The sequence below is a fragment of the Anser anser genome (genome assembly GCF_964211835.1).
Source record: "Anser anser genome assembly, chromosome: 1".
In the NCBI taxonomy this organism is placed as follows: domain Eukaryota; kingdom Metazoa; phylum Chordata; class Aves; order Anseriformes; family Anatidae; genus Anser; species Anser anser.
In genome coordinates this window covers 106,851,830-106,873,799 of record NC_139720.1, presented here as the reverse complement: position 1 = coordinate 106,873,799, position 21,970 = coordinate 106,851,830, and the positions used below count along the sequence as shown (strand labels likewise).

The 21,970-nt window shown below is 34.5% G+C and overlaps 1 protein-coding gene across 1 annotated transcript in view; it reads left to right on the top strand.

The window, feature by feature from the left end:
* Positions 1-13,555: 13,555 nt before the first annotated feature.
* The window catches only part of TMPRSS15 (transmembrane serine protease 15), a 58,331-nt gene continuing 49,916 nt past the window's right edge, over positions 13,556-21,970 (top strand). The window contains 5 exon segments of the mRNA XM_083804009.1: positions 13,556-14,421; positions 16,510-16,640; positions 16,939-17,006; positions 17,839-17,880; positions 20,517-20,659. Of these exon segments, the coding sequence (XP_083660135.1) occupies positions 14,277-14,421; positions 16,510-16,640; positions 16,939-17,006; positions 17,839-17,880; positions 20,517-20,659 (529 nt within the window). The 5' untranslated portion in view covers positions 13,556-14,276.

Here is a 21,970-nt window from a genome sequence, read left to right as displayed (position 1 = left end):
AAGACCATGCAGTAGAGTAAAATTTTCCATGTCTGTGCAAGAAAGGGAGTCTTTTGAAAGAATATGCCACATGAATGGAAGACTTCAAATAGTACAGCAGTTTCTTGTGCCATTTAGTTTTGGTTTTATAAGAGAGAGGATACAATTCTTCCTTGGGTACAGTAATGGGAAAGCAACCCTGACTTCAGAGTTTGTAATAGCCTCGCTATTTATTTTTAGATGGAATGAGAACTCCAATGGCCCTCTGATGAAAAATGCACAACAGAAGTTCCCAAGCATAGGAACTGCACCTATAATAATGCCATTAACTATTAGGCTCTAAATCTACTGTGCCTGGGTTCCCACTATTGCTGCTGTACCACGGTGCTAGCAGAACACAATGAAAATGCTTTTTGGTCATCACTAGCTGTGCTAATGTGACAATGCTTTTAGTTGCAAATACCCAAATACTCTGCTACCCAAAGCTATCTTCACCTGTGCCACTCTCTCAGTAGCACATACTGACCTGTGTAAAAGATTTCTAATTAATTTCTTCTGTTCCTGTTACAGCATTTTTTTTTTTGGGGGGGGGGGGGGTGTTCTATTGAGTGGGGATTTTTGGTCTTTTATATATATATATATATTGTGCAATATTGATGGAATCAATATTTAACCTATGACTTCCCAGGTAATATATCTTGAACTTACTAGCTTGAGGCATGTAGAATTCACATTATGAAAAATGAATATGAAGCATTCAAAATGTTAAGACCACACTTACTTCCTCAGATTCCTATTCTGACACATCTAGACAAGACAAAGAGGAATATTTGGCTTCTCTCTATTACAATGATGTATTCACAAGATTAGGGTTAATATTATATTTTTTCAATCTGTTCTGTACTCAATTTTCCTGAATGCCACCAGGAGTATATGGCCTTCTGTTTAGTCAGTTTGTCTTCAGGGTGTGAAAACTCTCTTCTGACTTAACATATCATGTGAAGAGACAGCCTGTGACCCCTTACTCAGTCTCATAACAGTCTTTGATAACATGGAAATTGCAGTTAAATGCAAACAATTACAGACTAGTTACTACCAAAAGCTGTGTGGTTTAGATCTGCAAGACCTAACAAACCTGCATTTCTTTGCTGAACAGAAGTTCAGTAAAATCTGATTTTACTCAGAGGTAAAATAATGTTTGGCAATTGCATAACATGGTAAGTTACACATACAATTTTTTACTCTTGGTAGCAGTTTGCCAGTTTGTACAAAATACAAAATGCAATTTGTACAAAATAAAATTTGTGAAAAATACAAAACCTTTTATTTTGATATTATGATCAAATATGTGAAGATTTCTTTAACATGTGAAGTACATCTAGTACATGATGTGAATTGGGCAATACATTCTATTTATAAAAAACAGTTGGAATTACTTTATTCCATATAACAATGGGGAAAAAAAAAGTGCTAGGATAAAGACCTTTTTTCTGTTATTGTATATATAAACCTACATTTATTGGAAAAAGAATTAGGTAGACTTCATGCCCCTTTTTAGCATATGTCTCTTCAAATGTTATCATGATGTAATTTCTTGATCCAGTTGAATCTATATATAGAATCATAGAATCATTAAGGTTGGAAAAGACCTCCAAGATCATCTGGTCCAACCATCACCTTACTACCAATGTCACCTACTAAACCGTGTCCCTAAGCACCACATCCAACCTGTCCTTGAACACTCCCAGGGACGGTGACTCCACCACCTCCCTGGGCAACCTGTTCCAATGCCTGACTACTCTTTCTGAGAAGAAGTTTCTCCTAATTTCTAATCTGAATTTCCCCTGGTGCAACTTGAGGCCACTCCCTCTAGTCCTATCACTAGTTATCTGTGAGAAGAGGCTGACCCCAGCTCCCCACACCTTCTTTTCAGGTAGTTGTAGAGAGCAATAAGGTCTGCCCTGAGGTTCCTCTTCTCCATACTAAACAACCCCAGTTCCCTCAGCCGCTCCTCATAGGACTTGTGCTTCAGGCTCTTCACCAGCTTTGTAGTCTTTCTCTGGACATGTTCCAGGGCCTTGAAGTCCTTCTTGTAGTGAGGGGCCCAAAACTGAACTCAGTACTCGAGGTGCAGCCTCACCAGAGCAGAATACAAGGGGATAATCACCTCCCTGGTCCTGCTGGCTACAATATTCTGGATACAAGCCAGGATGCTGTGGTCTTCTTGGCCAAATGGGCACACTGCCAGCTCATGTTCAGGTGAGAATTGACCAACACACTCAGATCCTTTTCTCTGCACGGCTTTTGAGCCACTCTCCCCCAGGTCTGTAGTGTTGCATGGGGTTGTTGTGGCCAAAGTTCAGGACCTGGCACTTAGCCATGTTGAACCTCATCCCATTGGCCTCTGCCCATCTATCCAACATTTCCAGGTCTCTCTGAAGGGCCTTCTTACCCTCTGGCAGATTGACACTTCCCCCCAACTTGGTGTCATCTGCAAACTTACCGAGGGTGCACTCAATTCCCTCATCCAAATAATCAATAAAGATATTAAAGGGGATAGGTCCCAAAACTGACCACTGGGGAACTCCACTTGTGACCAGTTGCCAGCTGGATTTAACTCCATTCACCGTTCACTCTGTTCGCTCTCTGGGCCTGGCTGTCCAGCCTGTTTTTAACCCAGCAAAGAGTGTATGTGTTCTATAACCTATACTAGTAAAATTACATTCAGAAATGTTAAAAATACATCTCCATAAGTAGTCACAGAAAGCTTCGTGTAGACTAAAGATCTGGGTTCTTGTAGAGAATAGGAAATAAACACATTCTTAATTAGCAAAAAGACTGTTTCAAATACTACATAAAGTGACTGTTTAATTAACTCATTAACATTGAGATAGATAATGGAAATAAGAATATGATGTTATTCTTTGTAAAATGTGAAAGCAAAATTACACAAATTTAGATTTAAGAAAGGTAGAATGTGATTATTTGATTTTCTTTTCCCCACATCATGTCCAGTCTTCGCTATGGTAGAATAAAAAAAGAAAAAAGAAGGACAGTGCTTGAGAGGCAAATAAAATGGAAAAGGAGCATAGGGAAAATACTTCAGAAACAAATATTTTTATTAGGTGATTCTAAAAATTACACTAAAAAAAAAAAAAGAATTTTTTGGAAGCTGAAACAATTTTACGTACCACAGTCATAAACTTTCACAGTACATCTTTGTCAACTCTGACAGTATTAAGAGGAAAACATACAATAGTAGTATTTTGCAAATAAGGGGTATCTGAAGCACTTAAAACAACCATCTGCTTTTCAGATTTTTATGATATTTGATAATGTTTGTTTGTTTCCTCTGTATTACCTTTTGATGTACACGATGGAGGTGATTCAGAACCTAATCAGGAAAACATATAAGAAACTTAATTAAAAAAAAAAAAAACAAAAAAACACTTCATTTTTGAGACTAAATCAGATCTAAAGCTCTGGCAATAACAAAATGTATGGATTTATATTAACCATGATATGGATCTGGGTCACAACTTTTACCTGCAGGCCTTGCAGAGAGTGTAGGAGAACACAGAGAATTGTATCGTGCAATTATTTCCAAATGATAGATAACCATATTCTTCAAATACTAACATTGTTATTTCATACTCTTGTTTATCTTATGCAAACTCCTGCATCTTGTACAAATAATCTTATACAAAAGTACAGAATAAATAAGTAGATCAATAGTAGTTCAGCACATATAAAACACCACAACATTAAGTACACAACAATGTGTCAACCACATTAGGTTGGGCTAACTGGAATCAAGATGACCTGAGATATCTGGAAGAGGTGAATTGGAGCTCTCCACAGGTAAAAAGGTCAGAATAAATAGCCTAACTGCTAATAGCTGATAATTTATAGACTATAAACTTATATGATTCCATGCACAGATTTATATAATGTTACATAAGTGCTTAAGACAATAAAAGAAATATCTGGCGTTACATGACTTTGAGATCTGTTAATGAAGGAGTTCATGTCGTCTTAAACCTTTTCATAACTGAGCTGTTAGCAAAGATTTTCTGTTGTAGGAGTGTAAAATTACCTACTACCCTGGTTGTTAAAGTAATACTTTTAGAAACAAACAAACAAAATCTTTCCTGTTCTTTGCGATGTCACTACCTGTCACCAGTGCTTCATATCTACTCCATTGTTATTTATTTACTCAGTATATTACATCATTAGATTTAGTAATGCTTGTTCTTTCTATTTTACTAGTCTGACTGGGGTGGAGATAGCTTTCTTCATAGCAGTTTGTGTGGTGCTGTGTTTTCTATTTGTGGATAATGCAGTGGTATTAATTCACTAATATTTTGGCTCTTGCTGATCAGTGCTTGCGCAGTATCAAGTTTTGTTTGTTTGTTTGTTTTTCTCTTTTTCCCACCCTACCACCCCAGTGACTGGGCATGGTCAAGAAAGTTAGACAAGGACACAACCAGGACAGCAGACATGAATTGGCCGGAGGGAGAATATTCCATACAGCACCATGCTTAGCAATGAGAACTAGGTGCTTGGTCTTTCCAAGGTAGCCATTTTTTGGAGAATGATTGAGTATTGGTCTGCTTGTGGAAGGTGGTGAATGAATGACTTTGCATCATTTGTTTGTTTTTATACTCTTTCCTTCACCTATTAAATTGTCTTTGTCTCAACCCAGGAGTTTTCTTGCTTTTGTTCTTATTTTATCCTACATCCCATGGGGCTGGGGGGAAGCCAGTGTGTGAGTGGCTGTGTTGGTGCTTGGCTGCTGACCATGGTGAGTGTCAACAGAAGAGCATGGTATCTCTGTGTGTCAAGATGAGGCACTGGGTGTGAATGTATTTGTATCCAACTATACTGCAGAGATGGTATTCATTTCAAGAAAGTCATGTTCAGAAAAGGAAACCATGAGCTATTTTTCATTGCTGAGCAAATAAGGGACTAGATCACCAGAACCATGCCCAAGCATGCTTGGCAAATGTTCTCTGACACAGCTAGTAGTTTTACCAAGCTTTCCATACAAAAGTTTAGAGGGGAACATGTTTCTCACTCTTTACTAAGTCAGGATGATCCAAGTTTGGTTGAAGACTTAGAAACACGTAAGCTTGGGATCATTACTGGACTTGTTTTGAAAAAAATAAAGCAAAATAATATATGTATATAAAGCAGGCTTTTAAATGTTGCAGGGCATGCACAACTTTATAAGGCCAATGGTCAATATATTGAAATAATCTCTATAGGATGCTGTCTCAATGGGAGATACCACTTAGGAAGCATACAGAAGCCTGGCTGCCCCCAAGCCTGGTACCTCTTTTACCCATTAACTCAGATTTGAGAAATCCTTCTAGAGCTCCTTGTCATTAGTGCGTCTAACAACTACCCAAATCTTAACCTCAGCAGTAAATTTGGAGATTTCATTGATTGCTCCCTTCTTTAGGTCATTGTTGAAGAAGCTGGGTAAAAACAGTTCCAGCACCAGTTCTTAAGAGGCTCTTTTCTACCCTTAAAAGTGATAATTATGCTCTCTCCTTTGCTTTCTATACATAAACTGGCTTTATGAGATCCCATTAAGGGACCAATCCATTAGTTTTCTGGCAACTTTCTGTTTTGTGGCAACTCTCTATTGTGGCAAAGTTTCTTTAATAATTTTCCACATGGAATCTTGTCAAAAGATTTTGAAAATCAAGGTATGTCCACCATATCCCTTTATCTAAAAGCTTGTTGGCACCCTCATAGCAAACCAGCACGTATTTCCAAAGTATTCTTGAATTAAAGGCTGTGCAAAGCTGAGTTCAAATGGCATACATTTTGTTCATTCAGAAATATAGATGTTAAAAAAATATTGAACCTAATTGCTTATATTCCCCTTTAAAACAAAAATTTATTCCTCTTTCAAACAAAAATCATGTTTATGTCCTTGAATTTATCTACCATAGCATGACTTTTCACTCACAATTTCTTTCAACAGAATGTTTCTTTTAACAATCATATTTACCAAGATTATTTCATCAATGTTAAAAGCAAAATTTCACGTTACTGTAGAAAAGAGAAACCAGTATGTTCCTTTAAGAAAGAAAAACGTTAATATTTAATACCTGAATTACTGGTACTTGAGAAAAAACTTTCTTTGCACATTATGGCAGACCTATGTCTATGCATCTTGATTTTTTTTTCTTATTTTTTTTTTAATTTGTTGTTGTTTAACTTTTCTAATATTCGTGGTTTTTGCTTGCTTGTGTTTTTTATCTTAGTTTACAGGGTTTTCGCATGGATTTTCTTTTTGTTACAAGTTTTTGGCATGTCCTTCTAAATGCTCCTATAATTTTGATGTTGGTAAGTCTGAAATTTGCTTTGGCAGAATATCTTCTAATTATCTGTAATTTTATTTTTTACTGCAAAACTGAACCTTTCAGAGGATATTATTTATTTGAAATCAGATGAAAAATTAGCTTTATTAGTTTTATTTGGCAAATGGTCTGTCTTCCTCTCGGTGACTTTTGAACAAGCAGGTGTATTCTGTTGACTTTCCCCAGGGCAGTTTGAGTGCTACTAATTTTCCCACCTTCACTGTTTCATAACTGTCATTTTTTTCATACTGTCTTAGAAAATAGTTCAGAAATAATTTTGAAATGAAGATATTTCTAATTATTTTGTTTCACATAATTGCCAAAGCAACTTAAATTGTAGTTTTATGTGAAATATAAATGATATTTATAAAGCCACTATCCTTTTATTTCATAAATTTTTACAGGTTGTACAAATATTATTACTTGGGTAGTCATATTATTATTTAATAGGCATTTTGCTAGACTGGTTCACCCTGAAAAATTGCCCTTTTTCTTTATATTTTACTATTCATGTGATCACATGTGACTGTAATGAAAATCATTGTTCTGGGAGATTATGCTGTTTTCAGCCTCCCTGTACTCTCTATTTTGAAAACACTGCAAAAATGTAGGTGATAATTTGACTTTCTAATTTATGGTCTCCTTTTCCTCTTGGATAAACTTGATCTCAAAGATATTCAGAAAGATGTAAGACCAAATATTGATCTTACTGGTATAAGCAAGACATTAATGCATCAAAATGAAATTGTAAGCCTGCTGAAGAAACTCAGATGTTTCCTACAGTGTAGGCAAACAATTTAAGAAATAAGGAAAAAAGTACATTAACCTGATATATTTTTCATACCTGTTCTTTTAGGAGGAGTCATCATCTATCAGGGTTATTCCTTTTGCTTCTGGAAAAAAATAGAAACTCAGGCTTAATATTTTTGTTACAAAAGATGTAGGACTTTTCAAAATAAACAGATTCTGGATGTTACGTCTAAACTGCCCTGCCACCTTAAACCTCTGAAAATTAGGATACTTGTTCCTCCAGAGCAGTCTTGGAGGCTTGCTTCTAGCAGACTGTATTGGAGTCTTTTTATTCCCCAAAGAATAATTCTAACGACTAATTTTACATGGATTTTTTTTTTTTTAGTTAGTAATAGAAAAACTTTAAATTATAATTGTACCCTGAAAATAATGCCTTAGAAAGTATGTATTTCAACTTAAAGCTGGTTATTTTTTCACTGAAAATAATTCCATTTTCCTTTCATAGTTTAAAGAATTGACAGAAGTATAAAAGATGGAATGGCATTCTTTTTTATCAACAGAATTGCCAGTTTAGTTTTCCTTCTGTAATCATTTATCACTTATGTATGTGAATGGAAAAGAACAGAGATCTCTAATCCAATTGCAAGACTAATAAGCTGGCTATTAAGAGAGACTTTTACAGGAGAATGGATTCAAAATTGGCTGCTTCTACAAAGCTGGGAAAAATCAGGGGTTTTCATTGTCAGTGTGCTAACTATAGCATTTTGACACTATTATTGAAATAAATGAAATACCTGCTAGCTGGAAATGCAGAAACTTTTATAGACTTAAGATAGACAAATACAAACTAGAATGCTGGTTTATTTGCAAACTTTAGAATTCTACCTTGTAGAATTATGCTGAAGCTGAAGCATCCTATTCTCATTGCCTGTTTCTCATTTTATGTGAGAAAATTGTATGAGATCTGAAATACCGGGAATTTTAAAAGACCTATTTTTGGCTGTGTTGCCATTTGGTCAGTTTTTCTTTTTCCTTTTCCTTTTCCTTTTCCTTTCCCTTTTCCTTTCCCTTTTCCTTTTCCTTTTCCTTTTCCTTTTCCTTTTCCTTTTCCTTTTCCTTTTCCTTTTCCTTTTCCTTTTCCTTTTCCTTTTCCTTTTCCTTTTCCTTTTCCTTTTCCTTTTCCTTTTCCTTTTCCTTTTCCTTTTCCTTTTCCTTTTCCTTTTTTAAATCTTACCAATGTTTTTACTTTTACCGTGTTTCAAAATGACCTAAAAAGCAACTGTTTTTCTCTTTGATTTTTTTTAATTTATTTTCCTCCGAAGAGTATCAAGTCTGTCAGAGTTGATTTACATTCGTATGTAAATCCTTCCATGCAGAGTAGTTCTGTGCCTTGGTTGACAAGTTTTCATTGTTTTTTTTTTCAGTGGTAATTCTTATTTTTAAAGAAGACAAAGTGAAGCTGAAAGCCTGTCAATGATAAAAGCTATACAATTTTAAATATCATTGTTAGTACATCATGTGCTGTTACATTTGATGCTGTGTGTTTTTCCACATTTTGGGTAGACATTAAAATAAAGAAGTCACAATTGTTTTAATAACACACGTTATAAACCTTTTTTTCCTATTCAGCATGTTGAGAGCATTTATGTTGTTTCAAAAATAGATATTTTGGTTTTTGTAGCACTTACAATGGGTAATGATGAAAAATATGAACACAGTGACGAAAATTTGAACTCCTGCTCAAATAGTTCAGTCCAATTATATGAACTTATGAAGTTAATTTGGTGCAAGAAGCTAAATGCATTACCACAAAGGCCTAACCTGGATGCATTTTAACATGTGTTTAAAAGACTATAAATTATCTTTGCTCAGTAGTCATTTTGTGGGTCAAGTATAGAGGACAAAAAATAAGAGTGATCTAATCATTTAGTGATCAAACTTTTGATCTGCTTTATCTTGTTTGGGGATCTTGAAAGATTCCGCACAATCATTTTATTATCATAACTTTCATCGAAAACAATTTGAAAAACATTGAGCCAACATGTAATTGTTGCCTTACAGTTAGGAGCAAAGTGGGATTTTTCGAAGCAATCTGCACTGATGTAATTCTTCTACCAGTCAAGCTTAGCTTCTACTGAAAGATTTACTGTAGATTTCAAAAAGAAAGGACCAAGACTAAGGCTGACTGTTTTTCAAAGGCCATGCCAGGGTATTTTTAACATAAAAAAGTCTCACTGTCAACTTGCTTTGTAATACCTGTATTTAGAGAGAGCAGTCTTATCCTTACATTTGACATATTGAGCACTAGGTAAATATTTATTGGAGCTCTTCTTCAGCTGCTTTGGTCTCAGTTTGCTCCTCATTTTGGTCACTGTTTAGATGAGTGATCTGCAGCGATTTCAGATTTCTTCTTTTCCTTCTTTCTGTCTTATCTTTTAAATAAAGTATTCTCTCTCTGACCTGTGTATCTTGTTTCCCTTTGCTCTGGCTAATGTGGTTAACCAGCAGTAATGCCTGCGAGGTGGTAACATAACATAATAATAGAAATACTTCAGGGTTTATTTTTTATGGTGTGCCTTCTAGAATCTCAGTCAGCTAAAAGTGCTGTCACATCCATAACACAGCTACACAGGAGTACGAATGTTTCATAAAATCAAATTGGATTTTGCGCAGATTTCCCAAATTGGGAAAAGCCTTTGGAGAAAGGCTTATGGACAAGCTATCTTAGTTTTTGTAGTGTTTATTATATAGGTTAGAAATAGAGATAATTATTGCTTCCCCAGTTTTAAGAGAAGAGATTATTTTTAAATATGTTTGCCTAAACAAACAAACAAACAAACAAACAAACAAAAAAAAACACAGATATTTGTGAAGATAATCTGGAGACTGGGACTTGAAAAGCACTTGAATTTAGGAGAAATAGGTGCTATTCCCATATTTCATAATTTAATGGCCTTTTAAGTATCTTCAGCTAGCTGATCTGCAGAACAGGGAATACTAAGTACTCAGTAGTTGAAAAAACACCTATGAAATGCATGTGTTGATGTTTAAATTTTTATTTTAACATGAAATTTCCCATTTCTCATGGTGTTACTTTGAGTCACAAAATTTTAAATATGTATCAAGAATAACATTTTGCTAGCTAGCATTGACAATCTTTGGAAAGATCTCTGGAAACTGCATAAAAAAAAAAAAAAAAAAAAAAAGAGGATGCATTTTTAAGGGTGGTTGTTAAATACCGAAAATATTGTATATTCAAAACTAGTGTTTTTACTGGTACTTTTGAAACTAGAATTTGTAAATATTTTGAAATGGTTTACATAGGATGAAAAGGGGTTAGACTAATCTACATCTAAGCCTTTGTTTCAGACCTTTTTCTTTTCCATGTCTTGTGGCCCCTTGATATAAAAGCAGATATGATGGCTTTATTCCAAAATTTCCTGGGAAAAAAATGCATTCTGAAAAAAAAAAAAAAGCCACGTGCCTAGGGCAGAAAAAGTAGACAGCATTTATTCTGTTACTGTGAATAAAAACTAAGAAATAGGAAAACCTTTCCTCTGCCATTTTTCTTTTCCTTTCAAGATTTCCATATTGGCCTACAAGGCACAAATCTGTGCACATTAATATTGCTATAATTGGTTTTATTCATAGGAACTATTATACTGTGACAAATTTACTGCTGTTTTCAGCTGTTGCTCCATTATTAATACACTAGCTTTTACATTAATTAAATCAGAGGAGCAATAATGCTGTTACTTCCTCTTGATCCTTGTCCTTTACCTACTAATTTTGCTAATCAGCATTATCAGTCAAGTTAAGACTCTGATTCTTTCCCGTGTGCCATATCTGTTCCTACCTCAACCTATCTAGTTCTCACAGAGAACTTTGCATTGGTGTGTTCTTTTAATTACTCAGTTGTCAGCCTAGGTAGTGTTTTAGTTTCTCATTGCTATTACTGTGATATTGTTCCCATGATCCACATCTTTTGTCTCCTTACAGTAAGGGACATATAAGGAGAACACATTTATCTAGGTATGCAAAACTGACTAAATAATTCAATATTGACTATATAGTTTATTTTCAGAAGGGAAGCTCACCTGGTTTTAATTACTTAAAAATTAGAGTCCATGTTAAAATATTTATCTATGATGTTGCTTTAGTCAATGAAGAAAGAACAGTTGCCTCCAGAGGAAAATTTTTCCCCTCACCATTAGATCTCTAAAGTTAGATGAAAGTCTTCATCTTTCAGTGTTTGCTGCCAGCTATGTATTCACTTCTGCTGAATTAAACTGGATTAATCACAGATTTCCTTTCTGGATAGTCTTAATCTGCCCCATTTTTTATTATAATCTATTAAGATACACATCTCTCTGATTCTGACTTAAGACAGGATTCTCTGATTCAACATTGGGAACTTCTGGAAAAGTACATGAATGTTGCACTTAGCTACGTGAAGTTAGGCAAAGTAGTGATTGATACAGAAAGGAACTTCAATCCTGACATGGAGAATCTTTCTGGACCAGCTTAAACAAGGGGAAGTTAGGTTATGTTGGGTTATGTTTTGTTGGGTTATGTTTGTTAGTTTCTTGGGAAAAAAAAAAATCTTCCAGGTTTGGGGAAAGGTAATATATTCCAGCTTTGCCTTCTGTGCAGATTTTATTTTTTTTCACCACATAATTCTGAAGAATTACAGCTGTTAATGACAGGAGTGAATTTTTGATTACTTTCGTGATATGGATCACTTCACATGGAAACAAATTGTTTCCCAGCTATCCATTTAAATCATTTCATTGACCAGTTAATTTTAATATGTTTCTGAACCCTCTTCAAGGGTTCAATGAAATCTATGGAATTTTTATTCATTTATTTATTTATTTTGGTTATATGCTTATTGGAAGTCAGAATTTAATTAAATTATGAACGCACAAATCATATGAACGCAAAAAACATAGATATTAGCTCATGAAATAGTAATCTAAAACACCTCACGATCTATTTTGCCAGAATCTCAGCATGATCTTCCACGTAAAGTAAATGTATCAGTTATTTGATTGCATTCAGTTGCCCTCTACTGAATTATTTTGTACAGTATACGTCCTGTCCTTATAGTGATCATCCCTGTGAAACTTATTTCTTGTCAGCTGTTTATATGAAAGTTCTTGGGTAGTCTCAGGCAACTCCATGAGCAGATCTTCACACTGCCAATAAATCTTCCAATGTGAGAAGACCTGCCAAAACTCAATTCAGATTTTTCAGCAGTTGTCATTCAAATATATACCTAGAACCTTATTTTGGGCAGTGCTTAAGGACTGAAAGGAGAGATCAGTGTCCAGCTGCCTTCTCTGTCTTCCTACCTTGGACATACCTTAAACGAGTGAAGCTCTATATCACCTAGGCCATTGGGCAATTGTACTTGTTACATGACTCTGAAACCTGTTTGTTTGTATATTATCTCAAACTGTATGGCTTCAGAGGGAAAATGGAGACATTCCTCCTTCACAGCTTTTACTTGACTAAAAAATACAAGTCTTTCCAAAACTGCTGCTTTTTCTGATCACTTCAAGGAATCAGGTCAGTCATTTGTTGAACATTTTTGCGACCTACAACATAGTATTTTCACCATCCCTACACCAATTTAAATAAAAGTTACTTGTGTCTTTAATACAGTATGCACTTTTAAAATTTTTGGATCTTTTCTAAGAGCATCAGGATAAAAAATACCATCCTAGACAACTGAAGATTGAACAAGTCCTCTAAACTGGATTATGCTGGAAATAGGTGAAAATAGAGTGTATACAAAGTCTGTGTAGTCTTCTGTTAAATCGCAACTCATCTGCCAAGCTATATCTTGCTGCATCAAATATGTTTTGCAAGACATTTACAAAAAAAAATACAATAGTAGTGTTGTGTATTATGCCATTCAAAATCAAGCAATTTTAAGTAACGGGTTATACAAACAAGTACATTTTTAACTGCTATAGATACTGATACCTTATTTAGTAAATCGGATAAGTGTTTTTCATTTCATACAAAGTTTGGCACTGCCACATATTTTCCTCATCCTCAATATGTGCAATTAGAAGAGTTAAAGGTAAGCAATATGCATTTTTTAAATTTTGAAATACAACACTGCTGGAAAGTTGTGCTTCTGTATGAGCTCCTATTTAAAATTCTGTTTATTTTGTAAAAATAGTCTCTTATTCTGCTTCTGCAGTTTCACTGCAGATCTGTTGATTTGTTCTTCTGCCTCCTGGTATGAAAGTCTTCATAGCAAAAGGGACAAATCACACAGACATCTGAAAACATCTGCCACAAGAAAGCTAATTTCCATTTCATTTTGACAGTGGAGGGCAAGTCTCTGTAGGTAACCAAAGCATTTTCTCACAGATTGCTAGCCATTAATAGAATGTCAGGCATTAGGTGTGTTTGTGATAGACTGGATATTAGAGGAATTATCTGAACACAACATTCTCTCCTTTCTATGTCAGCAGACTTTTCACCCTGTGCTGGAGAATGATTAAACAAGAAAATAAAAGCAGCCCAGTAGGGCTATAAATCCTGTGGTGCTGCAGATGTGGATGCAATATAAACCAAGTAAATTGTGAATCTGTTAGGCTTCTACCTCAGCAAAGGTAGAGGCAGAAGTCTAATGGCTTAATCTAAAATTTCACCAGTATGACTGTAGTAATATTTCTGAAAAAATGTTGAATATCAATACTTAAGTTACCTTTTTAAGCAGATTAAAAAAAAAATTAAAAAAAAAGGTGAAATATATGGCTTTCACTATTTTTCTCATGACTGCATGTGCAAAGAATTACCAAAAGCTCGTAGAAACTGTAAATCCAACAACATTCTTTTATGTTAATTTTCACTTTAAAAAAGTGAAATAATGCAAATCCAGTAACCACTCGTATTTCTGTAGTTTTGCTTATTTTTTATCTGGGACAGAAACTTTGTTGCTTCCTTTCTGAAGAGATTTCTTCACATTTGCGTATCTTGTGTGTGAATATGACTGTTCAGCAATGTTGTAAAAAACTGTAAATGAAGTTTTATGGTGTAATTAATCTACAGGCGTCTCCTATAAATAAACAGATGTTCTCGTGTACTATTGCCCTCCTTTTCACATTCGTGTCTTATGTCAGACCTTAGTTGAAACAGGTTTTCAAGACAGAAATGAAGCTGAAAAAGTCATCTGATGAGAAAGATGTTCCTCTTAGTTACTATGAAATTTGGTTTGCTTCTTTGCTTGCACTTTTTATTTGTGTTTGTGTTGGGCTTATTGTACTTTCATGGTTAACAATCCTGGAGTTAGAACGAGGTAAGTAACCTTTAACCTTTTCAGGAGTTCATCAGTAGAAGTTCAGACTTTGAAGACAGTGTCATTTTAATTTTATTTCATATTTCATGCTATGCTTTTAAAGCTTTTGGATGGTTGGTTTGTTTAACACTTTCCTTCTTTCCTCCCCTGGAAACTGATGTAAACAAAATAAACAAAAATACAAGCACTTGAAGCATGTCTGAAGTCAGAGAAGAATTTTCATGTCTTAGACTTTGGGAAAGGTTCTTGGAATGCAATTGACACTGTAAGGCTTTGGTTATTCAGTCATGTTTATCCAATAGTGAACATAATATTGCAAATTGTTTGTGAATTTCTACTTTTTTTCTCCATGTGTAACATTTGACTTTTAAAGATATTCATAATCCACTAGAGTCTCTGGGGAATTTTAAGGTGTTCTACAACTCAAAATCTTTTTTTTTTTTTTCCATCTTTTAAAATGTATTGCTATGAGAGAGATCTTGCATTAGACAGTCAGCTCCTAGCCTTGTGTAAAGTTAGGAGGAGGTATTTCTTCTTATCTAGACAGTGCTCACAATGTGATACGGTCACATTACTGATGATCAAAGTAAACTAAATTTTAAAGATCTACATAGCAAGATTTTGAAATGGAGCTGAAAATTTGATTTCAAGATTTTTTGAGGTATATGTTCACTGTGCACTGGAAGGCCACACCTGGAATGCTGTGTCCAGTTCTGGTCTCGCTAGTACAAGAGAGACATGGAGTTTCCCGTGTATCTTTCTTTTAGAAGATGCATTACTAGGAGCTTTATCACATATAATTAATAATAAAACACTTAAAACATTATGTGTGTCATATAACAACAAAAAACCCTTTACTATTTAAAAACATTTGTTTAAATAGATTTGCAGTTGATGAAAGGATAAATGACCTTTAAAGAAGCTCAAAGTAATCTACTGTTACAGGTTGATATTAGGAAATTGGCGTCACTAGGTTGTGCTGTCCATCACAAGCTGTTTATTATTGTGTTTCTCAGTAATCTGTTTTTTTGTTTGTTTGTTTATTTTGTATTAAAACTCATTTTGTGTGTTAATACCTTTAAAAAAAAAACTAAAAATACTGCTGGTAATGTAACTGGTAAGCAAAATGATGTTTTCTGTCAACCACATGTTAATGTCTTATTCAGACCTTAATCTGAAAATTTCCAGTGTGTTGTACAGTGAGGAGATATTTTTAATGTAGAGTGAATAGTTTTATGCATATCTCATATGCTATAGCATATTAAAAATCAAGATCAAATTTGCAGTAAGGACCAATTATTTAGTTTTGCATAAATTCTTCTGGCATTTCATTTATGTAGTGGTAGGAAATTTCAGGTCAAAAATAATTTAACTAGTCTGACACAAGTGTTTCCAGTGTTATCATCAAAAACAATCTACATTTATATAAAAACAACACTACTTTTAATACAGAAAATGTGAAGCAGTAATTCTTAATATTTTTAATCAAGAACACACACACACAAAAACCAAATTCGCAAGCCATCATGCTTCCAGTGTCTCCTTGTCCCTTGTGCTAGACATAGATTGATATGCTACACAGGTTCATTGAATCAAAGAGTAGATGATGTTGGAAAGGACCTCTGGATGTTATCTGGTCCGAATCCTGTGCTCAAGTAGGTCCACCTATGACTGCTTGCCTAGACCCATGTCCTGAATGTTTCTGAATATCTCCAAGGGTGGAAACTCTACAGCCTCTCTGGGCAACCTGTTCCAGTGCTCAGTCACCCTCAATGTAATACTATTCTCCTTTATGTGTTCACAGTGCTGCTGGAAAGTTCAGCATTTATTATGAAACAGAAAATAATGAGGACCAAGGACAAATAGTTTTCACAATATATTTACAATTGTAGATACTGTAGTTTAGTTGAAAATTGTCTCAAAGTTGTTGTTTTTTTTTTTAAATCAGCACTAGACAAATATCTCAATACAAAGCAAAACAGGTAAAAATTAGTCTATTGATGATCTCTGTGGAATAACACGTAATGTAATCTATTTCATTTATTTCTATATAATTCAAATTACTTAATTTTGTTTTTAATTATCCAGTTGAAACAGGTGGGAACAGTCATCTCTACATGGGAACATTTAAAATAGTCTCTGGGACAATATTCACTCCTTCTTTGCATGATAGATCATCAGCTGACTTCAAAATCCTTGCCTTTGATGTTGAACAGTTGGTAAGAACCTATTGATCTCTGGTTAAACCAAGAGTATGTGATAGCTATATTAATTTCCTGACATGACCTGCTGTTGATGCTTTTTTACTCTCTTCAAAATGTGATAGTGAGGGTCCTAAGCCCACTCAGAACTCAATATATTTTTTATCTGTGAAAATCCGTGAAGCATCAAAGAAAATGTTAGCTTCTGTAGTCTAGGTATAAGGAGGAAAAAAGTCAGTATTAAAACCATGAATGCATTGTGCAACGTTGTATTTTCAATTACTGTATTGGTTCAAGATTTCTCTTCTTTGTACAGATACAAGAAATTTTTCAAGCAAGTATTCTGACAAATGAATTTGAGAGATGTGAAATTTTCCAGTTCAAGTAGGTACAGTTAAATTATACTTCTCAAACAAATGTTGTCAAAAGTCCTCATTTAGCTATTTCTCTCAAGTGCGGTTAACAATATCTTGCTTTTCAAGTCATCCTTTGTATAGCATTCCTTTCACTTCTTATGTCTTCTAAGTGCTGCTATGGAAAGTTTGGCACAGCTGTGTTTCCCTGGGCAAACTTCCTTTTCAGATTCCTGTATGTCTGTGCCTTGACCAAACAAGGCTGAGGACTAAGACCAACTCACAATTTTGTCACATTTTCCATATGTGACAGAATTGCTAAAAACTTTTTTTTTTTTTTTTTGCCAAGATTTGTTAGTTGTGCTACATTTGCAGGATTGCTGTTCTTGCCATCTAGAAGAAAGTTCAGGACAGTGAGCTCCTGTTGGCATAAGCTGAGGCGAATGGAAGTGCACTCAGATGTCCCTATGGACAAAGATGTATTTATTTCATAACCCTTCAGGTGTTTGCACAGGGGCTGTCACTTGACACCATGTAAAGGATGTAAAGCTGCATCCTGTGTGTCCTAGAGAGTGAGTAAGATAGTAAGAGCTGCTAAATTAAATTTTGTTTGAACTCAGTTTTCAATACCTTGTTACACTGGTTGTCCTACAGAAGGCTATCTGGCAAAATAAATAAATAAATAAATAAATAAATAAATAAAATAAAAAAATCTGGTAAATGAAGTCTGTGGTATTAATTTCACTTGCACTGTTCTTCATAAAGTCTTGATTCTACAAAACAAGTGTACTGCTGTCTCCCACTATTTAACAGTTCCAGAACACTCTTCATAAACTTTCTTTTTTTTTTTTTTTTCCCTACAGGAAGCCTGAAGAAGGTCATGAAAACTTCACGTCTCAAACTGGGTAACTACATAGAACAAAATACTTAGGCAAGAGACAAGGAGATTAATTTAGAAAATTACTCTGTGGGACAATGAATAATTTAAAAATGTGTTTTAGGATTTGATAAGTCTCTCTGAAGAGCATATGAAGTTTGATATAATCCATACCTTTCCTCCAAAAACGTCCTTCAAGATTAGAACAAAAAAAAACGTAATAGTCTCTGGGATTGTCAATTCAGAAGAAAAATGGGAAAAGTAAGAACAGTGACATAGATAAGAAACTAGCTAGAAAGGAAGGTATATTGTTTTGTGTTAAGCTTGCTTGTGAAAAACTGCTTATACAGGGGGGCTGATCTCAGTATTATGTGTGATCATATGTAACCTATGTTTTAGAAAAATATTTCTGCTGAAGAAAGGTCAGGTGACACATTATAATAAGCAGTAACAAAACAGAAAAGAAGATCAGGAGTATAGGAGAACTGAAGGACCTTGAGGAATGAATGACAAAATTAGTTACCTTATATGCAAGACGAGGCAATGAATAAAAAAGTGGTCATTACATGACAGCTGATGATGTTAATAAACATTTTCTCTGTAGAAAATATGAGAAAAGGAGGAATTCTATATATGACAGTACAAGAGGCAGTGGGCACACACCCACAAAAGAGGCCCCATCTGAACATAAAGAAAAACCTTTTTGCTGTGGGGGTGACTAAGCACTGGAACAGGTTGCCCAGAGAGGTTGTAGAATCTTCCTCTGTGATGATATTCAAAGGCCATCTGGACATGGTCCTGGGCAAGCAGCTGTAGGTGGCCCTGCTTGAACAGATGGGTTGGACAAGATGACCTCCATAAGTCCCTTCCAAGCTAAACCATTCTGTAATATTGTGATATCAGCTGTTCTTTCTATAACTGTGATATAATTGCTTTCTATACATACATAAAATGGACAAATATTTAGATGAGATAGTTCAACTGAATGACCATGCTGGAAAAAGAAAAAGAGATATTTGCCAAGCGCAAGTACATGTATGCTGAAAATGAGAAGCAGATTTGAAGTAGAGCAATCATTTGATTGTAATAGTGAGGGCATAAAACTAATTAGAAAGAGGTAAAGTATGATCACCTTATGAAGGGTTTTATAATATCAAGGGAAAGAAGTAGGCAACAGAGGAATAGGTCCCTCCCAGGCTGTTGTCCCTGAGTGGATAGGATCCAAGTAGCAAAATAAGGTTTCTGAGCACACAGTAGGACGTACCAAAAATTTTGGTATTGAAGATAAAGACATCTCTAAGCTAGTTGCTCAGGACTCACTTTTATAAGCAATAAAAAAAAAAAAAAAGTTACTTTTAGAGTTTTTTCATCTAGTTTATTCAAATGCCTTTTTAGGAGGAGATCAAAGAATAGCTCATTTCCTTCCATGACCTACAACGAAAATCTAGATATCTGCACTGTAAATATCTATATTTGGTCAAATGAATTCTGCCTCTGTATCTTGACACTGAAACCAGAGAAGTCACACAAAATCTGATGTCTATGAATGTTAGATCTTGCTTTTAATATATCAGAAAGTGTCTGTCTTCATTTTTACTTTGAAATAATACTAGTTTATCTCATAAATGATTTTCTGTTTGACTCTTTTCATTAAAAAAAAAAAAGTGTTTATCCCTTCTGGCAACCTTGTTATTTTATCCTTGAGACTCTGCTGAGTCACAAGGATAGCAATAAAAGCTTTTGTTTACTCAGCATGGCCTAGAGGTTATCAGAAACAAGTAAGAAAAAGGAGAGTTCTTCCGTATACTGCAAATTGTGCTCAGCACAACTGCAAGCTTAATCACCCCGTATCAAAAAGCATTTCTGAGTCTGTTGCCATTGGATATTAGAAATGCTTAGGAATAAAAAAGATTATACCTAAAATTAAGTAAATGGAAAACAAATGAACAAACAAACAAACAAACAAAAAAACAGCAATCATCATACTTTGACACTACCTTAATTTAGCTACAAATATAAAATGTAATAGTAGTGTCTAGGAGGGATGGGAAAGAGACAAAATTCTAGATAAAATTCAGGCCCCACAGAAATTAAATATAGTTTAACCACTTATTTCAAAATATCTGTGATTTCAGCCTTTACTGTTTACGTATGAGAATACAAATAATCACACAACGGATCCTCATGGATGCAGAATCCATACATGATGTTTGATATATAGAAGTGATCAGGTTGTGTTATATCTTTTATAATGTGAACATTTCAGGGTTGTTAATCAATATTTTAGAGGTTAAACTAGGAGAGTTCAATAATTAATAAACCTACATCTCCTTTGGTTGACTTGAATTCAGCTCCATTGCAGCAATTGATATCAATGCTGTTATTTTTTTTCTCCCACATTGAATATAAGAGTTGCAAAAGAAAGAATAAATGTTTCTCTAACATTCAAAGCTACCTGTTACTTAAGAGCTATTTCTTCATGTGTCATGTTGACCAGCCAACACTTTATGATACTTTGAGTTTTCAAATGGAATCCTGAGGTAGAAGGGACCCACAATGGAACCTGTGTTGGAATGAAATATTGTCAAAGTATTAACTAGCAAAATTTCAGATTTACTGCATTATCTTGCTTAACTAACCATCTTCTCTGTTTTATATTGCTAGTGTTGCTGTGATCTTCAACCTTTATCTTACCCAGAGGGTAATGGTTGAGAAAATAAAAAATGAGTTGCTTTTGGGTATTGATGCAAATACAACTGGTCTTGTTCAGACTTTGAAAATTGATGTGAACAGCATACAAATCACAGGTAATGCTAATAAACATCTATTTTGATACAAAACCTTGAGAACTGCAGTTAACATGTGCAATATCTTTGGATCCCAACCATCAGAAAGATGTTCATGGTTGTTCTCTTTCTCCACCACACAACCTATATGAGCAGGTGAAAGAACCTTGTTACCTAGAAAGTATGAATCAGCTTAGCATATGTTCACTAAGGAAGGAACAAAGGACAAAGTAGTTAATTACAAGTCATAATCAGTGAATTTCATCTCTTTTACGTAGCATAACATTTGTAATTCCATTGCCCCTCAAATTAATGCAATTAAGCCCCAACTGTGGTATTTCATATGTAAATGCAATTATCATTTTGTTTTGCTAAAGAATATGGAAAAGGGCTCAGCCTCATAGTGTGTGAGGACTCATTTATTGAAAAGATGTCAAAAAGAATAACAAACTGAATACAGAATGTAGCTTCTGGAGAAGTATGCCCAAGGAATCGACTTCAAATTTCTCTGATACTTAGGTGAAATGTAAATGACTAAATTAGTATAATACTAATAACTAAATTAGTAAATAGTGTAGACTAAATAGTGTAAATTTAAAGACTAAATGATTTTAAATTCAGCAAATATACAAATATAGTGATTTCATGCAAGTATGAGAAAAATTTTCAAAGCCTAATTGGAAGCCCAGCAAAATCAATGGAAATCTTTCTTTTGACTTCAATAAGCCTCCAAACAGGCCTTCATTGGAGATAATGATAATATGTAATTTGAATCCTTAGAAGTGGAAGATGACATCTGAAGACCTGATGGAACTACTATTAAGTAGCTACCAATTGCTTAAGAAGAGTGGGGCATTTGTTGTGCAACATCTCTTACTTTATTCCTTGCTAAGTGCTTCAGATATTCAAAGGCTAAATTCAGCATCTTGATATCTTTATTTTTCTTTACTACTTGCACCACGTATAAGTTGTTCTAAATAACTGCAAATCACTGTGGGAAGTGATTGCTTATTGTGCTTGAAAAATGCCACCAAAGGAAATTACGAAGAGCCTGTTAGAAGGCTATATATCTACTGATGAACTTCCAAGTAGTCAAACTTTTCTCGATGTGCATCATTAAAATGCCTCTCATCACATGAGATTTCATGTGTCCATTCCATCAGGAGTGCTGCAGTAAAGTAAGAACTGTAACTAATGAAAAATCATAATCATACATAGCACTTTTACTTCCTATATGTCATTATGTTCTGCAAGAGAAGTTTTATTTCTATTTCAAAGAGGGAGGGAACTATAACACTGTAATCAGGTGTGATTTGCTTGAAATCAACTTCC